Consider the following 24897-nt stretch of genomic DNA (forward strand, 5'->3'; position numbering starts at 1 on the left):
AATGAAACAAAGCAACTGCGCTTTTCTTGTTTAAAGTTAAATCTGGGTTACGACAGATGGGTTTTACAGTCTTCTTTTTCCATGACAATGACCCAGTGACCTGGAGACATCTTGTGAACCTGCCCATTGTCAGACCCGCAGCCCACGTTGAGGCTTTGTGTCAGAAATCTCCTGGCAACCGCATCCAGTGGCGTCACAGGGGTCAACTGGGAAATCAGCTCTGAGCAAAACAACATGAGAAATCTGGAGAATTGCCGGGGGGGGTGTCGGGCTTCAATCCAAATCGGTGCCAATTTCAGAATCAGCAGGATAAATATAAGATAATGATCAGTGCAACCAATGTTCGTTTTAGCGTGAGCGCGGTACAGAGTGATGATTAGGTGGGCTGGCTACAAAAACTGACATGATAATATTTGCTTTCCAGAGCTGATCATGTATTTCTGCCAAAACGATAAAATCAGAGGCGAAAATTGAACAGACGTGAGCCGAGGACCTCCACAGTGGATGCAGAGAAAACATTAAAAGATATTTTCTGGAAAAGTTGTTAATATCAACTGGAATTTTTCAATGTTTTCAGTGTTGCAAATTGAATCCAATTGTATTGTAGTGGAGGGAGGTATCTGCATGACGAAATACACAATGTTGGGAGTTGTTTTGGAATTTTTTTTGAGCGTACTGGCCCTTTTAATAGTCTATTCTCTCCTCAGTGTTACAGGATCACAGAGATGCCACTTTGTGTATCTAACGCTGTGTGTGATGTACTTGTGAGTGTGATATCCCAGTTAAAACTGTCTGACTTCTCTTTAACTCACTTCCCCCGATGAAGATCCTGAAAAACCATCATAATGAGATCAAACATTTCTTGATACTACTTTCTAATAAGGCATACGATACATGATTAGTTCTTGAAAATACCCTTGTTAATAAATCAATGCTACATAAATCAGTAATAACACAACTTTTCTGTTGCCAGGTTGAGCCACCTGGCTGGAGCAGCCTGATAATGATATAAAATAAAGGTGTTTCTTTAAAAAAGTTACTGATTTATAACTATAAATATAAAGTATGCCCTATTAAAAAGTTGCAGTAATGCACTAAAATTAAGATTTTTTAACTGTGATTCCCTTTATCCCAGTGTTATCTTGGGCGGAGGCAGAAAACAACCTCAGGAGCTGTGAAATTGGCAAGTTTTTCTGGTGCTCAGGGCTAAAATAGTTTCAACTTTCAGTGAGGGAGCGCTGCACTTAAAAAGGGCTTTTAGTACAGCAACAGCAGGAGCTACAGCCAGCAGCATGTGCCACAGGAAACAGTTCATCTGAGCTTAACTCACTCTCTCTGCAAAACAAATAGTTCCTGTGAGGGGAAGCTTTGAGCTGCAAAATGGTTTTTGGGTATTTCTTAATTTAATCAATTTAATTCTGGTTTTAAATGTTTGAAGTCCGTCTCTTTTGGAGGGAAGAGATCTCAGACTTTGCTTTGGTGGAAGGTGGTTTAAAACTGAATCAAAGTGAAGATGTGATCGTTTTCAAATCAAAACTTCCAAATCTCTTTTCTGTCGAGTAGAGAGATGACTGGTGTAAAATCATGCTGATGTGGACAAACTCTTCCCATTTTTAAAAGGAAAAACTGACTTTTTTTAATCCTCAGCGACTGGATCATCCATGTTTCAGATGTGTAAATAATAGGATAAGAGGATGCAAGTATTTATATATAAGATTTTGGTACAGTATATAACTTTTTATATACTAAATACCACAAAAAAAGTTGATTCACTGGTGTGTTGAATATTTCATGTTAGATCATAGAGAGCTCCCTCAAATCAGACACTTTATACTAACCAAATAAAACATGTCAACAAAGAAGTTATCCAAAAGACAATTACAATCATTCTGTACATGAGAGGCTGCTATACAGAACCCTGTTTGTGTGTACTGTACACTCCATTGCTTTGACAATACAGTAAACAGACAAATTGCTTGCCTCAACATATAAAAGTGAAAAGAAAGAGAAACATCCATCTCCGCGGAAGCGAGAGATATTCAAAAGCAGATAAATCGATACAGTCATCATTAACTGGAACCCTGCAGCGCCCGCCCACTCCTGACCCGCCACTGACCCATTACTCACACACATAAACACACAGCATCGCACTGTCGAGCCCATATGCACCAGTTTTCTAAATTAAGGGAGGTATTAAGATAAAGGAAGTCGATAGTGTGTGGGCTGCAGGTGAGAGCCTGGGCAAAGATAGAGAGAGAGAGCCTGCTTTTAGAGGTTGATGGTTCCGCAGGTCAGGCTGAAGTAGATGGACAGTTAATCAATACATGATAACACACTAAGCGTCCGTGAGAAAACATAATAAGTGATGCGCTGCAGAACTCGGAGCAACAACATTGCCTTGAATGCCCAATTCTCAATATGTTCATTTAAAGGAATAGTTTGACATTACACTAATTGGCTTCATAAGTTAGAGGGACAGAGATCACTCTCACGCACAACACAGCGCCAGGCGTGATCTTAAATTAGCTTAGCGATAAGACTGGAGACAGCTAGCCTGGTTCTATTCAAAGTTAAAAAATATGCCAACCAACACCAATTTTAACGTGTGAGAGCAGCGCTAGCTGTTTCCCCTTGTTTCCTGTTCATTAAGCGAAGATAATCACCTCCCAGCTCGCTCAACATGAGAGTGGTATCAATCCAACTCTGCAAATGATCATTTGTCCCAAAAAATGTCAAACTATTCCCTTTAAATTTCTATTCTGTCTTTCAATTCTGCATTTTGAGAAACGTCTTCATCAGACAGTCTCACTTTTGGCACCCAACGTCCTGCTGGATGTTCACAATAGGACCGCACCTGGTGATCACTTTCACTTCCACTGGAAAGATCAATCATTTGGTAAAGAAATGGTGTCCACTGAAAGTTTAGAGAGCCAAAGTTAGTTTTTCAAATTAAGTTAGTTGTCTGACCAGTAGTTTTTAATTTTGAGTAATCATTGATTAAAAACTGAAAAAACAGCAAATCCTCAACTTTGAGAGGCTGAAAACAACAAATCTTGGTGGATGTCATAAAGGATGTCATACAGAACTCCCTATTACCTGTGTTTTACCTGTTTAGACCTGTGATATGCTGGAATACATGAATACAATCCATGTTTTGACTTTTTTTGCCAGCAGTCACGTTACTGACCACACGGAGCCTCCAGAGAAACAGCGTGTTCTGAACAAGAACAGGTTGTGTGAAAGGGAAACGATAAATGTAAGCGTTGTTGATTTTTTGAGTTTCCGAGATGATTCAAATGGGGCCAGACGTGGATCCCGAACAGTTAATTCCTGCAGCATCAGAGAACGGAGAGCAGCCAAGTCCGAATTCTCTGTACTACAGCACCAGCTGGAGACACTGCGCTTGGAGCCTACACTCGGCTAAACAACACTATGATAACTGATGTACTTCTACAATCCACAGACTAAACAGTCAATCCAACGACTGCAAGTGTTAGATCGGCCCCTCGCCAAAAACTTATCAGCTGGCCAAAAGCATTTCTGGAGTAATTCCCAAGTTGTTCTTTCAGTGAAAATGGAAGGAGAGGAAAGGGGCGAGAATTTCAGGGCGAGCAGAGTGTTGTTGGACAAGAGGATAGTTAAGTATTTCCATTTTAATTCAGTCTCCCAAATAAAATTTAAAAAATTGGGACACAACGGCAGACCATCTGTGGATCTCCTCCCCGTCCTCTTCTTCTTCATCGGTTTCTCTCTACATTGCTCTGTAGTTTCCTTGCATGCCCATGATGTGAGTTTGGTCCCCTCTCCTCAGTAGGGTCCCACCTTGAGGAGAGGTAGGGCTAGTGGGGGAATCCAGGGGGGGTCCGCGGCAGTCCGATCAGCTTGTCCCTGCCCTCAGCCGCAGGAGATGACAGTAAAGCGTTTGGAGATGCAGGACATGTTGTGCAGCACAATGCCGAGGAGGAAGAGCAGGACGCAGGCCACCAGGATCACTGTGCACACACCAGACCATGTGGATCCCTTCCCTCCTCCTCCCACTGGGCCAGTGACTCTCCTCTCGCTCTCACCTCCCTCCAGCCCCACCCCCACACCCTCTAGACCCATACCCAGACCCAGAGGCTGATGCTCGGGCACGGTCACCACGGTCACCCCCTTCTGCTGGCTGCCAGGCAAGAAGCGACATCCCAGCTCCCCCGGCAGGCCGAGGGCACGCTCCTTAGCAACAGGCAGCGGCAGCATGTAGCAGCCGTTGCTGGGCAGGCGGATGAAGACGGGCGTGTGCTCGGAGGCATGTGGGATGGCGATGACAGTGATGATGTCCGGGTCGTCTGGGAGCTGGGAGACGGACAGGCCTGGTGGGAGCTTGGTGACACCGCGGCACCAGGGACAACGAATCTCTTTCTGACTGCTGCGCATCTGGGTCAAACATACTGAGCAGCATGTGTGCCGGCAATCCAGGAGTTTGGGCCGCCGGCGGGGGCTGTAGTAGTTAAAGCAGATCTGGCACTCCAGAATTGAGTCTTGGGAAAGAGTCTCCATTTTTTAAAAGATCGGTAGGTGGTCCCTTATTATATTCACTGGCAGAGAACAAAAGTTATTTTAATGAAGGTGAGTCAACAGGCCTTGCAGAAAGGTTGCACCACTCCAAGTGAAGCTAAGAAAGCTCCCGTGCTTGATGTTCCACCACCGTCCACAACTTCACAGTGATATCACAGCACTTTGATGGCAACATGGTCATTCATCTGCAATAAAAGAGCAAAGAAAACATTGTTGAGACAATTTGGTTCACATTTACCAAGTGTTAAAAAACACAGATTTTTCGAAAAATTAGTGCAACAGTTGCTCGGTTTTCTGCACATTTAAGGACTTTTTCTTATCCCTATTATTATTATAGCACCAAATATGATTTACTGTATTAGTATCACCCCTAAAAACATCACCAAAGCCATCATAATATGGTTGATACTGCTAATCTCACAATCATAACCCTTACCAGTTCTGCACAGTCATTAACCTATTGTGTCAAGGTGTTACTCATGTGGGCAGTAAAAACAATCACACAACAACTCACAAAACACAAAAATACACATCCAAACTACACTTAAAGGACCACAGCAGGGGGCCATAACATTTCAGATGTTTAGAAAATGTGATTCTATATTTGTATGTCCAATCAGTAGTACACGTGCACGTATGAGGGCCTGGCAGCTCCCTGTAGCAAATATCCAGCAAAAATAAATGTTTTGCATCTGAAGAGCTAAAACTTGCAGACTTGTTGGCTTGGTCTTAACACTTGTAAATGATGCAACAGACATTCAGTAAGAGGAACAAATAGCACTTCACAGATGGCTGATCGCACCGCAGGGAGCGCAGACACAGCCCTGATTGCGGGCGATGCAGTGGTCAAACAATGCATCATGAATGATAAAGAGTCATTGTTATGTGCAGCGCTCATCGCCTCCAGCTAACTGCAACAGAGGCGAGTTCATGAGACCCTTCGCCTCAGTATCTGTGTTAAGTATGGCTAATTCCTTTAACTGTCTCCTTCAGGCCACAGACTCGATAAACAATTTCTTCCTCCTCCTACTCCTCTTGCATAATCACGTCTACAGTGTTAATCCATGCGGAAGCTGTGATAGTTTACTTTTACAGATGATTAAACCCTGTCAAAATAGCACCAAAGAAACAATGAATACCAAACAGGGCCCTGCCGACTTTCTATTGTATTTTTCACCCAAATTGTCAAGTGTGAAAACTGCTGAGGTGACGACTAGATTTTTCTTTCCTTTTCCCTCTGCTGCCATCTCAACAGAGCCAGTGTCCCTCCGGGCACGACTGTGGGTAGACAGCTAGAGTGAAGGGTGAGACAGATGGAGGGGGGAGAGATGGAGATAAAAGTGGCGATAGAAATGGAAAAAGGTGACCACTGATTGCCCTGCAACGCCGTACATCTCAGTCGCTTATCAAAAACAAGATCTCAGGCAATTAAACAGCTCATGGCGCCCTGTGGGGACACCGGCACAGCAATGACAGATAAGAGTGTGTTCACACCAGGCATGCTGGGAGCAGTTTATTCAGTCTGGAGTCCTTTAGTTTGGTTCATTTGGAACAGAGAGGATGATCACATTCGACCTTGAGGGGTGGTAAATAACCGCAAAAAGACAGGGTTAGGATTTGATGGCATTACATCGAGTCCAAGTCCCACATAGGTTATGCTCCTCAAACCTGAATCGCCCATAAAGCGTTTAATCAGCTGATGATTAATATCTTTCCCCATGACGTCATTGAAGCAGACTAAACAATATAGCCCCTTGTCCACAGCCACGTCCTTCAGCTCTTCCTAGGGCATCTTAAGGCATTACCAGGCCACATGGGATATATAATCCCTCCGGCATGTTCTGGGTCTGCTCTGGGGTCTCCTCCAGGTTTCTCCGCACCGAAATCAAATAACTTGAGAGGCGTCCTGCACAGATCCTGTAGCCAACTTCAGAGTTAAAAAGATGCAGCACTACTACTTCTACTACTTCAAACTGTTTCCAAATGGCAGAGATCCTCAACCTACTTTTGAGACCCTTACAGATTCTATTTAGGTTTAGTTTTTAGGGATGCACTTGTCAAATTCTCCTGAGACTGACCTTAGAAAGTGGTCCAAGTTCTGGCCAGACCACACTGAATAATTTTGTCATCAAAATTCAGAGTTTCTGCAATCGGTTAGTGCATTAATTAAGTCAGGGTCGGCCCCTGGATCAGTTTTAGCACCGCAGCAACCCTGGCCGTATGTGACTTACATTAAAATGATCCCACTGACTTCAATGCAGCGTGGTATACAGAATTTAAAATTAAAAAACAGCATTTTTGATGGTTGAACCCTCACATTGAATATGGATTAAAAGGGCTACATTCTTTATGAAGACATCATCTTTTAGGCCGTAGTGGTGGCGTGGCTGTAGGGATGCTCAGTCAGTTGCTGGACTTAAATATCTCAACAACTATTGGATCTTTCCGTTATTTGAGTTCTAATTCTGCTGCGTCTAGCTAGCAGTGAGGGCACAGCTGGTCAAACAGTAAGTACTGTTAAACTCTACAGTCAAGTCAACCGATCTGTAGTCGTCAGCATCATCCGCTTCAGCCTCATGGACGTCTCCTTTCTTTGCCCTCGGCAGCATCACCGGTCCCCCGGGCAAAACACTCTCTCCCAAGCCGGGTCCGGAGGCCAGACCCTCCGCTCCTCCTGCCTCCTCGCTCCACACGCCCCGGCTGACCTAGTTTCTCCACACCGTTACCGAGTCAAAGTCGAGGAAAAGTTGAGAAAAAAATCCAGGCAGTTTCATGGAGAAGTGGGGAAAGAGGAATACTAGCATAGGAAGCGGAGAAAGACAGCTGCCCTTGAGGGGGGCGAGACAGCCTAGGGTATTACTGAATCCTTTTCCCAAAGATAAGGATTAGCTTTGATCTGACATAAATGCTTTGTGGCTCAATATTCCCATAAACCCAGTCGCTCTCTCTCTCTCTTGCCTTCCTTCTTCCTCCTTCCCTTCTGACTGAAAAGCTTCTCCTTTACCATTTTACATCAATTCTTCATACTTTTCACCGGATAATTTCTTCCCCCCTGTCCCCTCCTCCCCATCTTTTCCTTTCCACAGCTACTTTTTCACTCATTTTCTACACATCAGACTACAATAAAGCTGCACAATAAATTAAAAAAAACATATAAAAACAATAAAATTAGCCATAGTAATCATCTAAATCCCACGAGGCAACATCTTTACAAGTTTATTTTGTGCTGTGGGAGCTGTATATGGAACAAATTATTGATTTTAGTCAAAATGAGTAATTTCTTCTTGAAAAATGATGTCCATGTATTTGGCAATTTACATAATTAATAAGATGATCAGTAATAGGGCTGCAACTTTCATAAATCGATTAATCTGCTGATTATTTTCTTGATTAATTGATGGTTTTGTTCCCAAAAAATGACAGGAAATAGTAAAGAATGCCTAAAACAATGTCCTAAAGCCCCAGTGGATATACTCTATATTCAACTTCAACAAGTTTTTTTTGTTTAATATCATGGAATACAAAGAAAACCAGGAAATATTCACTAATGAAAACCAGGAACCGGTTAATTTTTGCCATTTATCCTTAAATAAATAACTGAAAAGAGTAATTGATTATCAAAACAGCAGATTAATATTCTGAATGACTTAACGATTAATTGACTTGATGCTGCTCTATTTAGCAGGGTATCATCTTTCACAGCTGCTCTGAACATCAGCTGTCCCCACGGTGGTCACTCCGATGGAGGAGATCGTCTGAGTTATCAATGAAAGCACGTCATTTTTCCCAGAATCTAAAAGAAAATACCATCTCTGCTCTTGAGGCGCACACTGAGGTCACTAAACAGCAGCGAGGAGGGCGAGGAGCAGCCCCGACTCCAACTTAACAGTATGATTTATCAGTTCAACTAAGCTGTAACCAGGGCAACCTGGCTTTCTGGATGAAAGCTCAGTTTGTGACCCATTTTCTATCGCACCTCCATGGAAAGACAACAACATAACGTCCCCAAAGATGGACAAATCTGGGTACAAATCAGGATAGCCACTTGAAGGCTATCTGGTCTGTCTTTGTGAAATAATAATTCCACCAGTGTGTTTCTGTGGCGTCATCAGGGAAGCAGGGAAGGACGTATGATTTAGTAATGATGCAGAGTGACCGAGTGGCGGCCTCCACCACCCCAGCACGCCTGTGGTCCACTGGGAGTAACCAAACAGAAAACACACACACACACACACACACACACTCCCGCAGGGCCTCCGCACACAATCAGCCGAGGAGAAAGTGCACTCGTCCTAGCAGACAGAAGTTAAAAATAACCACCACAGCCAGCAGTACAGACATGCACAAACACACACAGACACACACAACTCCACCCCAGTGCCGTATAATAAACTACCTGGAAGCAGCAGGGGGAGGAGGGCTGTGAGCAGCATGCAGGAAAAGCGTGTTAATCTGCAAACCCCGAGGTGGTTTTGAACCAGTGACATGTCAGCGAGAGGATGATGTACAGTGTGATGCGTGACGTAACTGCTCATGTAACACATGTGCGTGCTGGTTCATTGTAGGACATGTGTTCGCATCGAGCAGGTGCAGAGCAGTTACCTAAAATGAACGGGCTTTTTCAGGCCATATCAACTCCAACAACTCAATTAGAGCCCAACTGATGCTGGATTATCGAGGCCAACATGAAAACAACAGAATTTGAAAACAAAACATTGGCCTATATATTAAAATTTTGGTTTTCTCCGTTTCTGGTATGATCCCTCCAGTTAGTGTTGTGGTCTAAGATAGTGAACAGATATTTTACAACAAATAAAAAACATTTTGTATGTACTGGGCTTTAAAGGTGACCTCAGTTTGACATTATAAAAAAATCATAACTCGAGATCCATCGTTTTTATATATATTTCAATTGTATTTCATGATATCTGAAGGATAAAGGATGGAATCTCTGTATCTGTGTCTGCTGCTTATCCCGAAAACCATTTCTCAGATCGACATGTATACAGAGATTGCTTCCTTTATAGTTAGATATGGTTGAAAGCTGTGGAAAAATGCTGGTGAATGGACCTTGACTTAGGATTTGTCAAAATATCTATCTATTATCATCAAAAAAAACATGACAGTAAGAGTTGGTATAACTCAACAGTAAACTTAATTGGATTTTTTAATTCAATAATAACAGCAAAAGTCACAATTCAAACAATGACGTTATAGAAATAATCTGAATCTGTGTCTGTCAAGGACAAGTAATGACACTGGTAGATCTGTGATGAGTGTACTGTGCTGTACATACTGTAGAAACAGGTGAACTGTATGTAACATTATCCAGACTATTATCCATAATTCATACAATATGGTTTGCAATACATCATTAATCAGAATTAGAGCACTTGGAAATACCAATAACAAATGTAGACATAGAGAGGACATTGTTTTTTGCGATGTGAGGATTAAGGTTCAATATTAAAATGCTCTGAGGTGGGTTACAGGTCTCAGCGTTAGTCTTCATCCACGGTAATGAATGAGGTTTTAATTCCCCTTTCGTTGTGCATTCCCTGCAGCCCTTGAATACGAGGTCACAAGTTCAGAGGTTGGACATTTGGATTCAGGCCCTGTGTGGTGATGATAATAATAATAAATCTTTTTATAAAACTATTGAGAGTGACACCAACTGGTCCTTGTTGCTGCACACTCAACCAAATGTCATTGAAATCTATTGGTAAACTTTCCAGATATCCTAACTAACCACCGAACAGGCAGACAAATAAAAAGGACTGAAACCCTCCTGGCAGCAGTATAAATAACTCCTGGACTGATGCCCACATTCATTCATTCCTTCATGAGATTTCAGCAGATATGAGTCCATCAAAATTAAAGCCGTCGCTCAACTGTTCTCCAATATACCATCCATTTATTCCCCAAATGTCTCCAGCTATCAGCGCCTCATCAGATATTAAAACATCAGACAAAGTGACAGGAACAAACACGTTTCTTATCACTTTTTAATAAGGTCGAAACAATGAAACCCAAAGGCTCCATTTGGAGTCGGTCTAATTTGTGGCATCATATTTCTAATGAATTCCATCATTTCAAATGATGGTAAATGCATTGTGCTGTGACGCAGGTGTCACTTGTGCACATTAAACTAGAAAATAATCTTTTTTTTTTTTGGCTAAAGATGAAGTGTTAACAGAACAGTCCACTAATCTTGATATGTTTCAGTAAAAACACGCCAAACCAAGTGCGCTCTCCTCCGAGTCTGGTCTGTGACCAGTTCGCTGAGCCAGCATGTGCACACATACAGTTGGTGAGCCGATTTCACCCACACATCAAACATTTTTGGACGGGAGTCAACATCTCTTCCAGAGAACATTTAGCAGCTAAAGTACTCACACAGGAGCTGCAGAGACTAAAGGGCAGCAGCAGCAGCAGCTCCTTCACTGAGTGGCCGGCGGCTTTTTACGCTCCACAGTCCGCCTGTGTGTGTTAATCCAGAACTCATCAATTAACTTAAACTGCAGGCCATTTTTCATATACGTTTAATGTTAACTGCACAGGCGAGAAGGACACAGAACAGTTTGCCCTTGACTAAGGTTACATCATAAAGTATGGATGTGTGTTAAAAATAACCTACTGTGCTGATCTCACATCTTCAGAGGGGCCGTTTGAGAATAAAGTCTGGGCTTTATGGTTAAAGTTAGAGTTAAAGTTTATGGAAATAATAGGAATTTGGCTTATAGTTGTAGGATAGTGTCTAAGAAAATATCATAAATAACTACTGTAACCAATTTCAAATAATCCAAATGGGGTTGTTGCAAAAGGAAATATCTCCAGTTCTCCAGGATTTAAGTTAAGTTTAAGTTTAAGTTAAATTCCCATGTTGGTCAATAAACCTTTTTTTTAACCATCAGAGAATAAACCGCTGATGTGAAGCTGTTGTACCTGGTGTGTTCACCATTAGCTCATCAGCTTCAGTCATTGTAGGACCAAGCTCCCAAAACCACGTATTTTATGAAGACAGATACATTTGGCTGTTCCACTTCCCTTCTGTTCTTAAATGTACTTGCAGCTTTATAATAATTATTATTATTCACCGATCTGACAGAGTCGTTCTTCTTTAACAGCCAGGTAAAGAAATGCTTCTCCCAGTGTGGGGAGGATGAAGCTGACGCGGTGGCACAGAGCCCTGGCCTAGATGCCATCCTCAACACCTGTGGGATGAACTGGAACACCAACTGTGAGCCAGACCTTGTCACTCGGCGTTGGACCTCACTAACGCTCCCGTGGCAGAATGGGATCAATCCCCCTGCAGCCAGAGGATCCAACATCTGGTGGAGACCAGAGGAGTGGAGGCTGTTATGGCAGCAGGTTAATGCTCACAGTTTCAGACTGAGACACTCAACTACTGCAGCAGAAGTTTCTCTGTCCACTTACTTTTGTCAGTGGTAGTGCATGAGTGTCTGTCTATGCACCATTACCAAGTATGACGTATAAGGCATTGTTTTGTGTGTGTGTGTGTGTGTGTGTGTGGGCGCAGCACAGATGGAGCCCCTGATAGAGGCCTGTGCAGCCGACCACTGCAGGACACATTATAGCAATTTCCAGCTTGAGGAGCCAGCGAGTGTCAGAGCTGGCAGGGCTGCCGGATGAGCTCGGCCCCACAGATCTGCCCGAGCGTGACACTAACTCCTGCACCGCTGGGACGCCGCCCAACCGGAGGAGGTGAGCAGAGGACAGTTCATCCAGTGCATCTCTGCAGGTACTTGGTTTCATTCTCTAAAGCCAATATTTGGCAACAGAAGATGATTTCCTGACTTAACAACAAACTCACCCGGGAAAAAAGGAGGGAGAGGGAAGTGCTGATTGAATTACCTCTCTAGTTAAAGTGTCCTCAAACACACATAACACACAGAGGCACTTAGGAAATACTGTCTTGTATTGTCTGCTTATTCTTTGGTAAGATTTTACCTGATTGAACAGATCCTTTGCCAAGTTTGAGCTGACTTTAAGTTAGCTGCTTGTGTTGAGGCAACATTTAACACTGATGCATGTGAGAAGTTTGGAGCATTTTGTTAAGCTCCAAAAAAGACAAACACATTCCTTAAAGTGACATATGAAAAAAGGACTATTTACCTATCATACTGGCTCCAGCACTGATAACTGTCCTAGTTTAAGAGCTAGAAAGCTTCCTCCATTTTTACTGTGCTGTACGACCGCCCACATTTACCTGGAAAACAGCAATCTGAGCACAAAAGCAATTATATTACACGAAGCAGCTTTTATAAGGTATTAAAGCTTTTCCTCAGGCAGGTTTCCCAAACTTATAACTGGTTGGTCGTCAACTCTATCATGTCGAGATATTTTCTGTGCAGCCGTAGAGGAAATTCTAACAAATCGCTCCTCAAATAGTGAGGCTCTCTTTGTAGAGCGTCGCCATTCAACAACCATAAATGAGGAAATCCATCAGTGAGGAGACCCTGCAGTTTATCCACCTTTATACATCACAATGCAATGGAGTTTGTAGTAAGAGTAAGAAGTGAGTATGAGGGGAGAGAATTCTTTTCTCTGCAACAGACAAACTGGCTTTGTCGCACTTTACTCGTCTCTCTGGTTTTTCACATACAATTTAAGGTGGTTATGTTGTTTTTGACCACTGGTGGCGCTATGGAGCCAGATTTTGAGATATTTGTAAGATTTCTATCTCGACCCCAGTGATAGAAATTACATTTTAAAACATCCAAAAGGAAATTATTATTATTATTATGACGATTATCATGAACAGGAACTTCATTAATGGTAGAGAACGGATGGACGACACACATCATTTAAAAATGACTGATTCCTTTAGGTTTTTGCTAAAATCAACGCTGCAGGTCTGACGGCACTGACTGAAACACAACCTCACTTTTAGTTTATGGGTGTTTATTGTCTCCTGCAATCACGTGCTAAAACATCTCATAACCAACATCACTGCCGACAGGAGGCAAGAGAAAATATCTGACTTTTGTCAATTTAATTTAGAAGGTAATACTTCTACGAAAACTAAATGAAAAGATCTCAAATCTCCAGACGTCCTGTTACAGCGAACACTGCTCACAGTGAGGTCTGTGGATTAACCACAGTAACCCCGACAATGTTTCTAGTTTTAAGTTTTCTATGCTCGGACCGCCAGAAACTATATTCTATTCACCTCCATTTCACTGGGGTGGAAATCAGACCTTTCTACACTATTAGCTACCAGTAGAAGTGAGAAAGAAAACCTGGGTGACGCTGAGAGATTATAAGAAATTAGAATTTGCCTGTAATTCTATGCAAATCTCACATCTGTTATTAAAGAGCCACCACAGTCTATTCATTCAATTCAAGGGTCCTAGAAAACATGACAATAGTTACCTGTGTCTAAGTATATACTGCATTGTTTTTACAGGTTTACATGTGTGAGTGTAGTCTGTGTAAACTCACACACACCTTTACGCATGTGAGCGACAGGCTGTCGAGCGCTCTGCTGTCACTCCGACACTATCCAATCAACCGTCAGCGAGGTCACACAGAGTCCAAAAACTCTCATCAGCAAAACAAATCACCCGCCCTCTCCGTTCTTTGATGAAAGGCATCTCTACTCTGAGAAACCCAGCAATTTTCAAAGCAGATGAAAGAGGTGAATGCTGTGATTTCAGCAGCCGGAGGCCTGATCTCCATCTACAGATTCAAATAAAGATGCTGGAGACCTGAGATAAAGGCAAGCACAGCAGCTCTGCCCAAACTTCAAACAGCACTGACACTTTTAATTAAGCTAATCTGCAACGAGGCTGCTTGTGGAAACTATGTAAATGAGGATGATTTGAAAACTATTAACCGTGGGACAATGGTGTCAACACTTCATGTCCTTTTTTTAATAATAAAAACTGCTTCCTAGGAAGTTCAACGGGTCCCACAAACAAAGACGGCTCATTTTGAAAACATTTCCTGAGTGAAAGTGGTGTTTAGATGACTCATAGCTTTAACTGTAGGCCACACTACGCCTTTTCCTCTCATGTCAGATATCATTTTGTAAGAGCAGGTCTCATTTCTTCAAATGGAGTTCATCTCACTGAGGTATGAAACACTTCAGTTCACTTATTAAATAAAAGAGTTCACCACAGAGAGGGTGATAAAATTTACTGCTAAGGACAGGCTTCAGGGCTCCAAAAAGACATTTGAAAATCACAGACTTTTATGGAAAAGAGCCTGTGCAGTGAACTGTGTTTTCTCTGAGGTTTGTCTGCTCTGTCGAATCCACTCAGGCATCTGGGTTTGTGCTTTTTAAGTCTGATGGGAGGTGGTAAATAAGAATCTTTCCTGCCGAGGCGGTACCTGAGAAGACAGGTTTTAACATTGTGCATATTTTTGCAGCTGCTGAGTCGATCCAGCACGGAGCGACGCAGCAGGCAGCGAACACACCCCGACCCTCCAACTGAGTATGAGATCATTCGCACATCAGCGAACAGCACAGCGGGACTGTGTGTGTGTGTGTGTGTGTGTGTGTGTGCAATGGAAATGCTACCAATAAACAAGATGCCTAGTCATAAAAAGACAGAGCTTGGGTTTTTACGAAGCTCAGCAGGTAAATGTTTAGGGAGAAATAAGTAAAAAACAGCCTGAGTAGACATTCATCAAACGTACCCACTCCTGTTCAACCTGCGCCTCGACTCGCACATCTATCGCACTTACAGCAACGCTGCGAGCCAACGCTTTCAAGAGTCTCTCACTCAATTTGAACCACAGACAGGAGATCTAGCATGTTGCTAGGAGACAGACTTTGTCACATCGCTACTGTTTTGTCAAAAAATCTCGCTCCGGGATTCTCGGGAGGGGAAAAGACCAGAGGGGGGTGGAAGTGATGGGGTGACGGGGCGTCACTTTTTTTTAGAGTTGCCCTCAAACTGTTTGGTGTCACCTCGTCACCATTAACACCACGATGTCTTGACATGTTAATTAAGGACAAATAAATGAGGCGGGCGACATCATCGGACTCCAAACAGTCATTTCTGTGTTTTCAGGAGGAAAACTAAGTTGTCAAGCAAAGAGGATCAGTAACAAGCCACAAAAATAGGCTTCCTTTTTCCTTTTTTGTGTCTTTTAAAGGTTTCCGACAACTTAATTTCAACTCAGTTTCTTAATTATTAAGCATGTAGGCTGTTTTAACCCAGAACTGTGAGGAATAGTGTCCAAATGTGGTGTTAGGCATTATTACTGCAAACTGAGACAGTGAAGTTGAGGAGAAAAAAAACTTCATCTATACATTTTTTGCCTTTACCTTTTATATCAAACCTCAAAAAAATCATCTTCCTGTTCTCTGTATTTGGAAAATGTGAAAGGCTGAAGGGAAACAGACAATATGCAAACAAAATGTGTCTCTTCATCGTATAATCGTATCAATGAAAAATGAGATTTAAAGGCCGTCTCACCACATCGCATGAATCCCAGTTACATTACGTGGCGTGACTCGAGGCTAGTTAGCATTTAGCAGGATACTTAATCTGGTGTAACTTTCTTTGTTTACAATAAAGTTTTATCTATTGCTTTATTTGTGTGGTGTAACAAAGTGAATCACTGAGAAGTTGGAACATCAAAGTAGAGTTTTAAATTGCAGGTAAAAAGAAGTTTTTCCCTCCAAAGCTTCAACCTTTAATGTTATCCTAAGGTGAGGTGTGAGGATGTTGGATTCTGTTAGGATTCCTGCTATCAGACAACTAAAAGCAACGTTAAGGTGACAGCAGAATAAAAGATTAATCAAACATATAGAAAACTAGACACTGAACATAATGACTGTTATCACCAACATACACAGGAAGAAAGAAGCACATATTGAACAACTAAGGACGACACATTAGACAACTGATGAGATTCAGGTCACTACAAAAGCCCCGAAACAAAAATGTACTGAAACAGAAACATATTTAGTCCAGACACCCCAAAGAACACGTGTTTAAAATGACCTTAACAGGAAGTAACTAGTAACCTTCAACACCAGCACCTACGATTTTATCTCGCAGTAGTTGAAACGTCCAACTTGGTCCGATCGGTCACTATAAAAGTAGTTAGATAGTGAACATAAGCCTGAAACGCTCATGAGACACCATGTACAAACACATCTGTCCACCTCTTACAACCAGGAGTTCACGGAGGCCTGAGGCAGTCAAGAAGTGTTTAGACCTGCTTCTCTGGAGCAGCTTGAAGCATCTCCAGGTCAGACACACCTACAGCTTGTTTTCTCTGTGCAGGTCACTCTGGTGGGTGCAAAGTCTGTTACAATAACAGCTCATACAACTGTTTCTTGATTTACAGACAGTATGGTTTGGGTTTGGGTCAAAAACCTTCTAGATTAAGGCTACGAAAGGAGTGTGGTCTTAGTTTAAGTCCATCCCTCCATCCTACAGCTCAGCCTGCAGCGACAGCTAGCAGCCGCTGTCAGGTAAATGCAGACGTAAGTCAGTTTAGGCGTTTGAACAAACAACAAATAGAGTAACACTCTCTATGCTGTTGTTTTTACAGCTTAAGCCTCTTTCAAACTGGTCACATCCAATCTGCTATCAATATTTATAGGCAACTATTTTGATAAATCGCTAAATCGTGTATTATTCATCGATTTTAGTTATTTTTCGAGCACCTGTGCTTCACTAATTTCAGAAGTATAGTACGTTTTCTGGATATCTTCATGGCTCGGACTGCTGTTGGGCAGTTAAAACTAATTGGAAGTTTAATCAATTATGAAAATAATCATTAGTTTCACCTCTGAGCTACTCGGCAAACCTGTGAAAGTCATCTTCAATTCAAGAATAACATCATAATACAATGTCAAACGCTCTGGAATGATATGGTATAAAGCGTCTCTGACCTTTCACTAAGAGGCACATGATCACGTCTGTTTTATGCCATAGTGAGTATAACCTTCATGCATTCATTTTCCCCCTGATAAAAGTCATATTTATATGGTGGATTACTTTCCTTTTGGACTGCCGCTCTCCTCATTAGCTCAACCCCACTGAACCTGATGCAGAACAGCTACTTCCCATTTAATGCAATTAAGTTTGAAAGTGCCAATTAAACACGGGAACGTCATTCTGAATAACATGAAAGGACTCGAGGAGGTTTAAGTACCTCCACAAGGCTGCAAATTGGTGTGGTGTGTACCGTCGCCAGGCAATAACAAGCTAAAGAAATGACATGTACAGCTGAGTCCCACTGCCAAACAATAGTTACATTTAAAACAAGATCTTAGAAATGTACTGCAGCAGCCGCAGCATGCGGTCTTCTCTATCAATGACAAGCTGTGTGTTCAGTAACCCAAACTGTGTAAACAGTCTGCCTGCAGTCATTAAAAAGGACACAGGAATCAGCACAGAGAGTAAACAATTAGCCTGCTTACTTCCCAATCTGAGATCAGTCGCATAAAGAGGATGTAGGCAGTCTTTATCTGAGCACACTAGACTAACACAGCAGAGGATTAATATGTCAGTGTACAATGGGAGCTCAGTCCGAGGATGTAAAACATGTCTTTCAGGGCTGTAAACACCGAACAGCCTCATAATTCAGTCAAAAACTGAAACTTAATGCATCTAAATCTATGAATTTTGAAGTTTTCTTTTGCATATGTTGTGAAAAAAGTTGAATTTAAATTGAAAAAAAAAATGAATTTACTTCCACGATCATCTATTAACATTAACATCATGTGTGAACTGGATATCGTCGTCACAGAGGAAATCTGTGTGGCTCTGACACTCGCTCGAGGGCTCTCTGTTTGGCATCAACAACAACAACAACAGGTTGTTACTCCTCCAGCTGCGCGTGGAAACATGTAATGTGATTTCAAGCACATCTCTTTTTTCCTTCGCTCCTCGGTAGAATCCAAAATGTGTCTGTTTGGACGGATAGAAAACCCGAGAAGACGACTGAGTCCCGGTTTTATTCACCCCGCCATTAAAAACCACCACAAGTAATATCGTCATTTTCAACTCTGGGAGAATTAAGCCATCGTGTGCAATACTGCTAATCAATAATGAATCAATATCATCATAAAGTAAGCAATCTATTGTCTGCATTGTAATAATATTGGCTTTTCATATGATTTTTGCATCAGTGCCATGAAGTAGAGTCATTTTTCAAGTATTTAATCTGTTGCATTAACCACAGATTTCCCCGTCTGGGTACAAAAATATGTTTTATTTGACTTTTCAAAATGTGCACGACACGTTAAAGGTTAAAGGATTTTAACTGCATCGCCCACCGATAGATATTTAACCATCAGTTTATCACAGAGACACTGATGACACATGCATGTCGGCCCTGAATAGTTTGGCTTGACAACTAACGTTTCCTTATAAAAAACAGAAAATCCCAGTTCCATCTTTCAAGAAAGACGAAATATATTATTATAATCCTAAATCCTTTGAGTACAAACCAATTAAGAATATTTAATCCCTCTATTTACAGAGCAAATTGAAATCTTTAACTCGAGGAGAACTTGTGGAAACAGCAGTATAGATAGCAGAAATCATTAAGTAACAGCTGTAGTGTCCCTGGAAGGACAGAGAGACGCTGGGTGTGTTGTAAAATACACATTAAAGGAACTAGAAATGCCTCGAACACACGTTGTATACCAGACTAACGGGGAACTTTAATGATAAAAGCCTTTTAAAGCAAGGTAAAGTAAGCCGGAGTGTTTCCTGTATGTGCTGTAAACTGCCGAGCCGAGAAGTGAGGTTGCCGGCTGCCGGGCCACCTGCTACTACAGTTTGGAGTTTGAGAAATGGCCGTGATGTCTTCCATCAGCTATTTTCACACCCCCTCCTCCGCCCTCCTTCATCCCCCGCTCATCTCTTTTAGTGAGACAGACAGCGCCGAGGCTGAGGACACATTTGACGCTCAGCCAAGGAGAGAAATATTTCACCGAGACTGATGTCGGCGTGGACACCTCTGGCTGGCGAAAACACAAATGGGTCGATACACTGATTGGCACGTAGCTGTAGAGTCACGGGTCAGGTCTTCCTCTGACGGACTGAGACAAATCCATCAGGGCGGACCACATGCAGATACTATACTGTAGGTGCTGGCCGGGAGCCGCGTGTTAATTTACATTTCTATTGTGGTAACCTCACAGTCAGCGTCCTGCCACCGGCCCAGCAGGAGGTGAGAGACTCTTAAAGCTAATTAGCTACAACCGTCTCACTTCTGTTGGGATCAGCACAAGGTAGACACAAGTCAATGAGCATCTGTCTTTTAGAGAAAAGATGACATATGAATCCCTCACTGATCTAAATCTACTGTATCATGTATATGTTTGTTTATCTGGTTTGGCATGCTGTCATTATTTAGCCTGCATTATTTCATTTTCATCAGTTGTTCTGTTTACTATTTTTGTTTGAGTTGTTTAGTCTATAGAAAATAGTGAAAAATACCCATCACATGTTGCTGGAGCCCAAGGTGACAAGGTTTTGGCTGATCAACAGTCCAACACACAAAGATATGCAGTTTGCAAGGATTTAAAACAAGAGAAAAGCAATAAATCCTCACATTTGCTGGAACCTGTGAATATTTGCTATTGATTGTGTCAGCAGTAGAACTAAAAGCTTTTCTCAGCTGGGTTAAGACTGAAGAATTATGGTCCATTTTTAAAACAGTCGGCATGTTTAGCTGCGCTGGTGATAAGGCTAAGAAGAGATGATGAATGTTTTCCAGTTGGTCTGTTGATTTGAACAATTTCTAGTTCAGAGTGACAGATCTGGACTAGCAGGCCTGCTGGAGGGAGCAGCGCTGCACAATACTCCAATTAGGTCATCACCGCATCGAGTGCTGTTACATTCAGGATTAATGATTATTCTAAGTGCACTCATCATCATTTTCATAATCTAAATTTGGATACCTGCAACATGTTCAACCGACCAATCAGTCTGCAGTCCAGTCCAGGTCTGTCACTTTCACAGAAAAATAAAGAACAAATGGCATTTGAATATCAAAAATCACAGATTTTATGGTGCAACTTTGGTGAAACAGGCCCCAGAAGAAGAGAATCCTGTAATTATTCAGGACAAACCTATGAAAAGCGAGCCAACCAGAGAAAGGACATACCACGCACATGTGATTTAAAACGAGCAGATGTCAGTAGGTGTTGCAGCTCAGATGATAAAGCAGTAGTAGATAAAAGTGTATCATTGTTACGTATATAAAGAAAACACAAATCGTGTTCATAACCTAACAATAAAGGACTGAAGAGACTAGATGTCTGAGCTAACCAAACCCGAATGTAAAAAAATAAAAAATAAAGTAAACAAGGAGCTGGAGATGTGAACGTGTGATTATTGTAACCATATTCTTTCCGTTTCTGAACAAACAAACACCAACACAGCATTAAAGCCTCCGCGCTCTCTCTCTCTCCAGAAGAAAGTGGAGGGAAAACGCCGGGGTGGTTTTGATGATGATGCCTTGGTGATGTATGGGGACTGTAAATCAGCTTTGTGCTCCTTTTATGAAGAAAAACACAGAGGAGCCTTGGCTTGCTAATTCCCACTTTATGGAAAGCCTTCGTTAGTTTCACTTCCAATCATCGTCCAGAAAATGTCCACATGTGTTGCCAAATAAATAGGCTTTGATATGCCTACATGCCTTATCCCTGGCTGGCGAGCTCGCAGTCTTTAAAAGGATGCGTGGCGTTGGTGTGCGTCTGACAGCTGAGTGGGTCCCTGTGATGCCGCTAATGACATGAGGGATGACAACAGAAGCTCCGACATCAAAGCCCTGCAGCACTGACACACTGAAGCACATACAGGGAGCATATTACCAAGGCCACTTATTTATCAGTCCTACATGAGCTAGGTTACCAGTCAGAAGTCATGTGCTCACACAGTGCAGCTCTGAAATGACTCCTGCAGCTCATTTGTACATGAAGAAGAAAAAGAGTGTGCCCCTCAGCTTCATATCGACACTCACTTAAGATAATGGGCCCTGTTGGGGAGGATATAGATTGGAGAATGAATCTCGGAGCTTCTGTACACCAGTGAATGGGCAAGCAAGGCAGATAAAGGGCTTTAGAAAGGGACTCTACAGTACTCGTGGTGGCAATTTGTCAGGATTAAAGCTGGATGGTGTCTGTCACTGTGTGTGTGTGTGTGTGTGTGTGTGTGTGTGTGTGTGTGTGTGTGTGGTTGCTGCAGCATCAGGTGTTGTTCATTACCCAGAGGTTGTCAGGGAAGCGGAGCACGGATCTGCGAGCACGCCGAGGTCATCTGAGGCTGCGCTTCCATCCTGCACAACCTCCTGGGCGGATCCGTCTGCATCGCTTTCTTTACCAATTACTGCGCTCATTCTATTTTTGGTCAACCGATTAATCTATATAGTATATAGTCTATAAAACTGATAAACCAAAGACAGTCCATCTATAATGACAAACAGAAAATCAGACACAGCTGAAACCATGTTTGTTATTGACTGATGATTAATTATCTGTCAACAGACTTACTGAATAATAATAAATATAATTATTGCTAGTCGGTGGACAGCAAACAGTTTTTATTATTCATTACAACTGATTTCTTGATTCCATTCTTTTTGCAGGATTATACGTTTTGGACTCCTGGTCAGACAAATCCAAACATCTGAAGGCAGCACCTTCGGTTCTAGGAATTTGTTGTGAAAAATAAATAAAATGTCATGCAAATCATCATTTGCAGCCGTTTGTTTGATTTACAGCAAAGTCCTTTTGCACCTTGCAGATTTTGGTTTTATTTGGTTTTGAGGTTTTTGCTGCTGTGATTTCTGCTTCCTTCTCGAGTCGAGTAGTCAAAGCCTCCAAAAAAACATCTGAAAAATTAAACAGCATTTAAATTCAAGCTACAGCATCAATCAGAGACCTTTTAGAGATTCAAGTAGGTCATGTGCTGACGACCATTCAGACAACAGGAGGAACTGAGCCAATCAGAGCTTTGGAGGTGGGATTAAAGATGTGGGTGTCATTTTACTGTGAGGTGCCAGAAGCACAACAGAAAGAAATCACCACAACCCCCCCCCCCGACAAGCCTGGATAAGGTCGACACAGCTGTACAGGTTGTTTGTAAGCCAATTTACAGGAATAACAACCTCCATAGCGATGTATTCCCTTCATCAGCATGACAAACGTGAAGTTAACTGCTCATCGCAGTATGAAAAAACGTCAGTTCAAGAGAGAAAAATGGTTTTCTGATTGCAAACTTTGTCTGTTCCATAAAATATTCTGGTTGCAGGTTTCAGACAGTGTGACAGTGTATTTCCCCGGTCGTTTACATCCAAAAAAAAAAAGCAGATTTTAAGATTCCAGATACATGTTGCAGTGCGTTAGTGTGGGCAGGTCTGCGAGGGTGTCGGTGGAAAAGAAAATGAGAAGAGACCCAGAGAGCCACACATGACTGTGTCTGCACACACGAGCTGAATGATGCCCTTCGACCCGCACACACACCAGACACACACCACCACTGACAATCCTGTGATTATCCACAACTACTCCCTCATCTCTTTTGTAGCATCATCTCTGTCTTTGAAGCTCCACACACACACACACACACACACACACACTCTCATATGATACAAGAGCCCTGCAGCAGAGAGAACGAGGGAGAAAAAAAAAAAAGACAAATGTCAAACATAAAACACACACACTGTACATACACAGCGGACACGCCTGACCTTCAACAGCGTCTCCTGAGGCCAAACATGTGAAAGGCTACCTGTGTTCATGCTTTCGAGCTACAACTAATGAAATTGCCTCGGCCTCCCTTTTCTGAGCCGATTCTGATGCCAAAGTCTGAGGAAGAAAACAGAAACCAATTGGTTTCTACAAATCCCTCAAACCCCCCGTCTGACAGCGAGAGCTGTTGTTGTGGTGGTCAACAACATGTAGCCAACACTAAAGAAACATCCACCCTGAGTACAAAGGACACACTGCCCTTCAACCTGCAGAGGGTGGGACACATGATATTATGCAAATAGATTTCCCTCCGTTTCTTCCTCCTACACACTGTGACACATAAATTCATTACAGCAGCTGTCAGACGAAGCTCATTTTAGACTAAACAGCAACCGTGATTCAGGAAGAACTGAGAGTTTCACGTCAGCTCAGGGATGCTAACACCACACAACCCCACAGGGCTGACAGGGTTAAAGGAGGATACCGCTAAAGTATGTTTTTGAGCATTTCAGCAGTCCCTGGTTCTCTGGTGACAGATTTAGCTTCTTCTGACTGTCTTGAGGGTTTTGGACAGTTAATCGGTCACAGACAATTTCCTGACACTTCGTAAACCAAATGATTGCTCTACATTCAGCAGGTGAACCAATAAAATAGTCCCTGGTTGCAGCACTATTTCAGTTCATGGCATGATAAAACTAAATCTAGTTCTGCTAAAGGATGCTCTCAGTGATATGCTAAACTTTAACCTGTTGGTTAAATCCAAAAGCTGGAATAGCACACTAGCATGCTAAAAATTCAGCATGTTACACATACGAAAAATTTAGCTAAATATTAGCTGTGCAAACATGTAAGCGCTAAAAAAGTCAATGAATTATGTTCACAAGAAGTGCTTGCCACTTACTCGGCCTAGTTCACCTCCACACAGGCCGAGTTTTAGCTGAACTTACACTCACTGAGGCCTACAGGCAACGTCTCAGATAATCCATCCATATTTGTCGGCTACAAAACCCCAAAAGACGGGTTAGTTTGCAACAGAGGGACTGAGTGCAAAGTTGGCTTGTAGGTATATTCTTTATAAGAGTCCGTTTATGCATACTTGTAATCTTGGCTAATTAATCTCTCGCTGGTGCCCAAGAAATAAGTGAGAGAGAATTCACTGCATCTTTCCATCACATTTACACATCACACTCTGTTCTCTGACAGCAGCACAGGTGTGGATGGACTCTGGTGAGAGAAATGAGCTACAGTAACACCTGGCGGACCATTTTGCACAGTAACCTAAATGTTAATGACTTGAGCAGTTGGTGGGCAAATTGACAGGATAACAAGCTCTGATGAGGCCCGCGGAGTTAATCAATGCCAGTGACATCCGATGAAATGCTCCAAAAGGACCAGGCGGACACACAAAGACTCAGTCAATGAGAGGCAACAAGAACCCGGAGTACAGTCAATGAAGAGCACAATGCAAACTCAGCAAATAAGAGCTGAAAAGCCTCCAGCGTTAGTTTTACAGGGTCAATGTCAGACAAAATATATCAGCTCACTTGTGCAAAAAAATAAAAAATCTAGTACAAGTGGAAGGAGACGGGAGTGGAGTTTCCCAGCAGGAGCATCGGTGCACTACTGAGGTCATAAATCAGCCG

General features: G+C 42.3%; 1 protein-coding gene across 1 annotated transcript in view; it reads right to left on the reverse strand.

Moving 5' to 3' along the window:
- Nucleotides 1-3751: 3751 nt before the first annotated feature.
- rnf152 (ring finger protein 152) overlaps nucleotides 3752-24897 on the reverse strand; it is a 41997-nt gene continuing 20851 nt past the window's right edge. The window contains exon 2 of the mRNA XM_070853283.1: nucleotides 3752-4742. Coding sequence (XP_070709384.1) covers nucleotides 3895-4539 — 645 coding nt within the window. The 5' untranslated portion in view covers nucleotides 4540-4742 and the 3' untranslated portion in view covers nucleotides 3752-3894. The remainder of the gene's footprint in view (nucleotides 4743-24897) is intronic.

Source organism: Pempheris klunzingeri, chromosome 21, assembly GCF_042242105.1.
Source record: "Pempheris klunzingeri isolate RE-2024b chromosome 21, fPemKlu1.hap1, whole genome shotgun sequence".
Taxonomy (NCBI): domain Eukaryota; kingdom Metazoa; phylum Chordata; class Actinopteri; order Acropomatiformes; family Pempheridae; genus Pempheris; species Pempheris klunzingeri.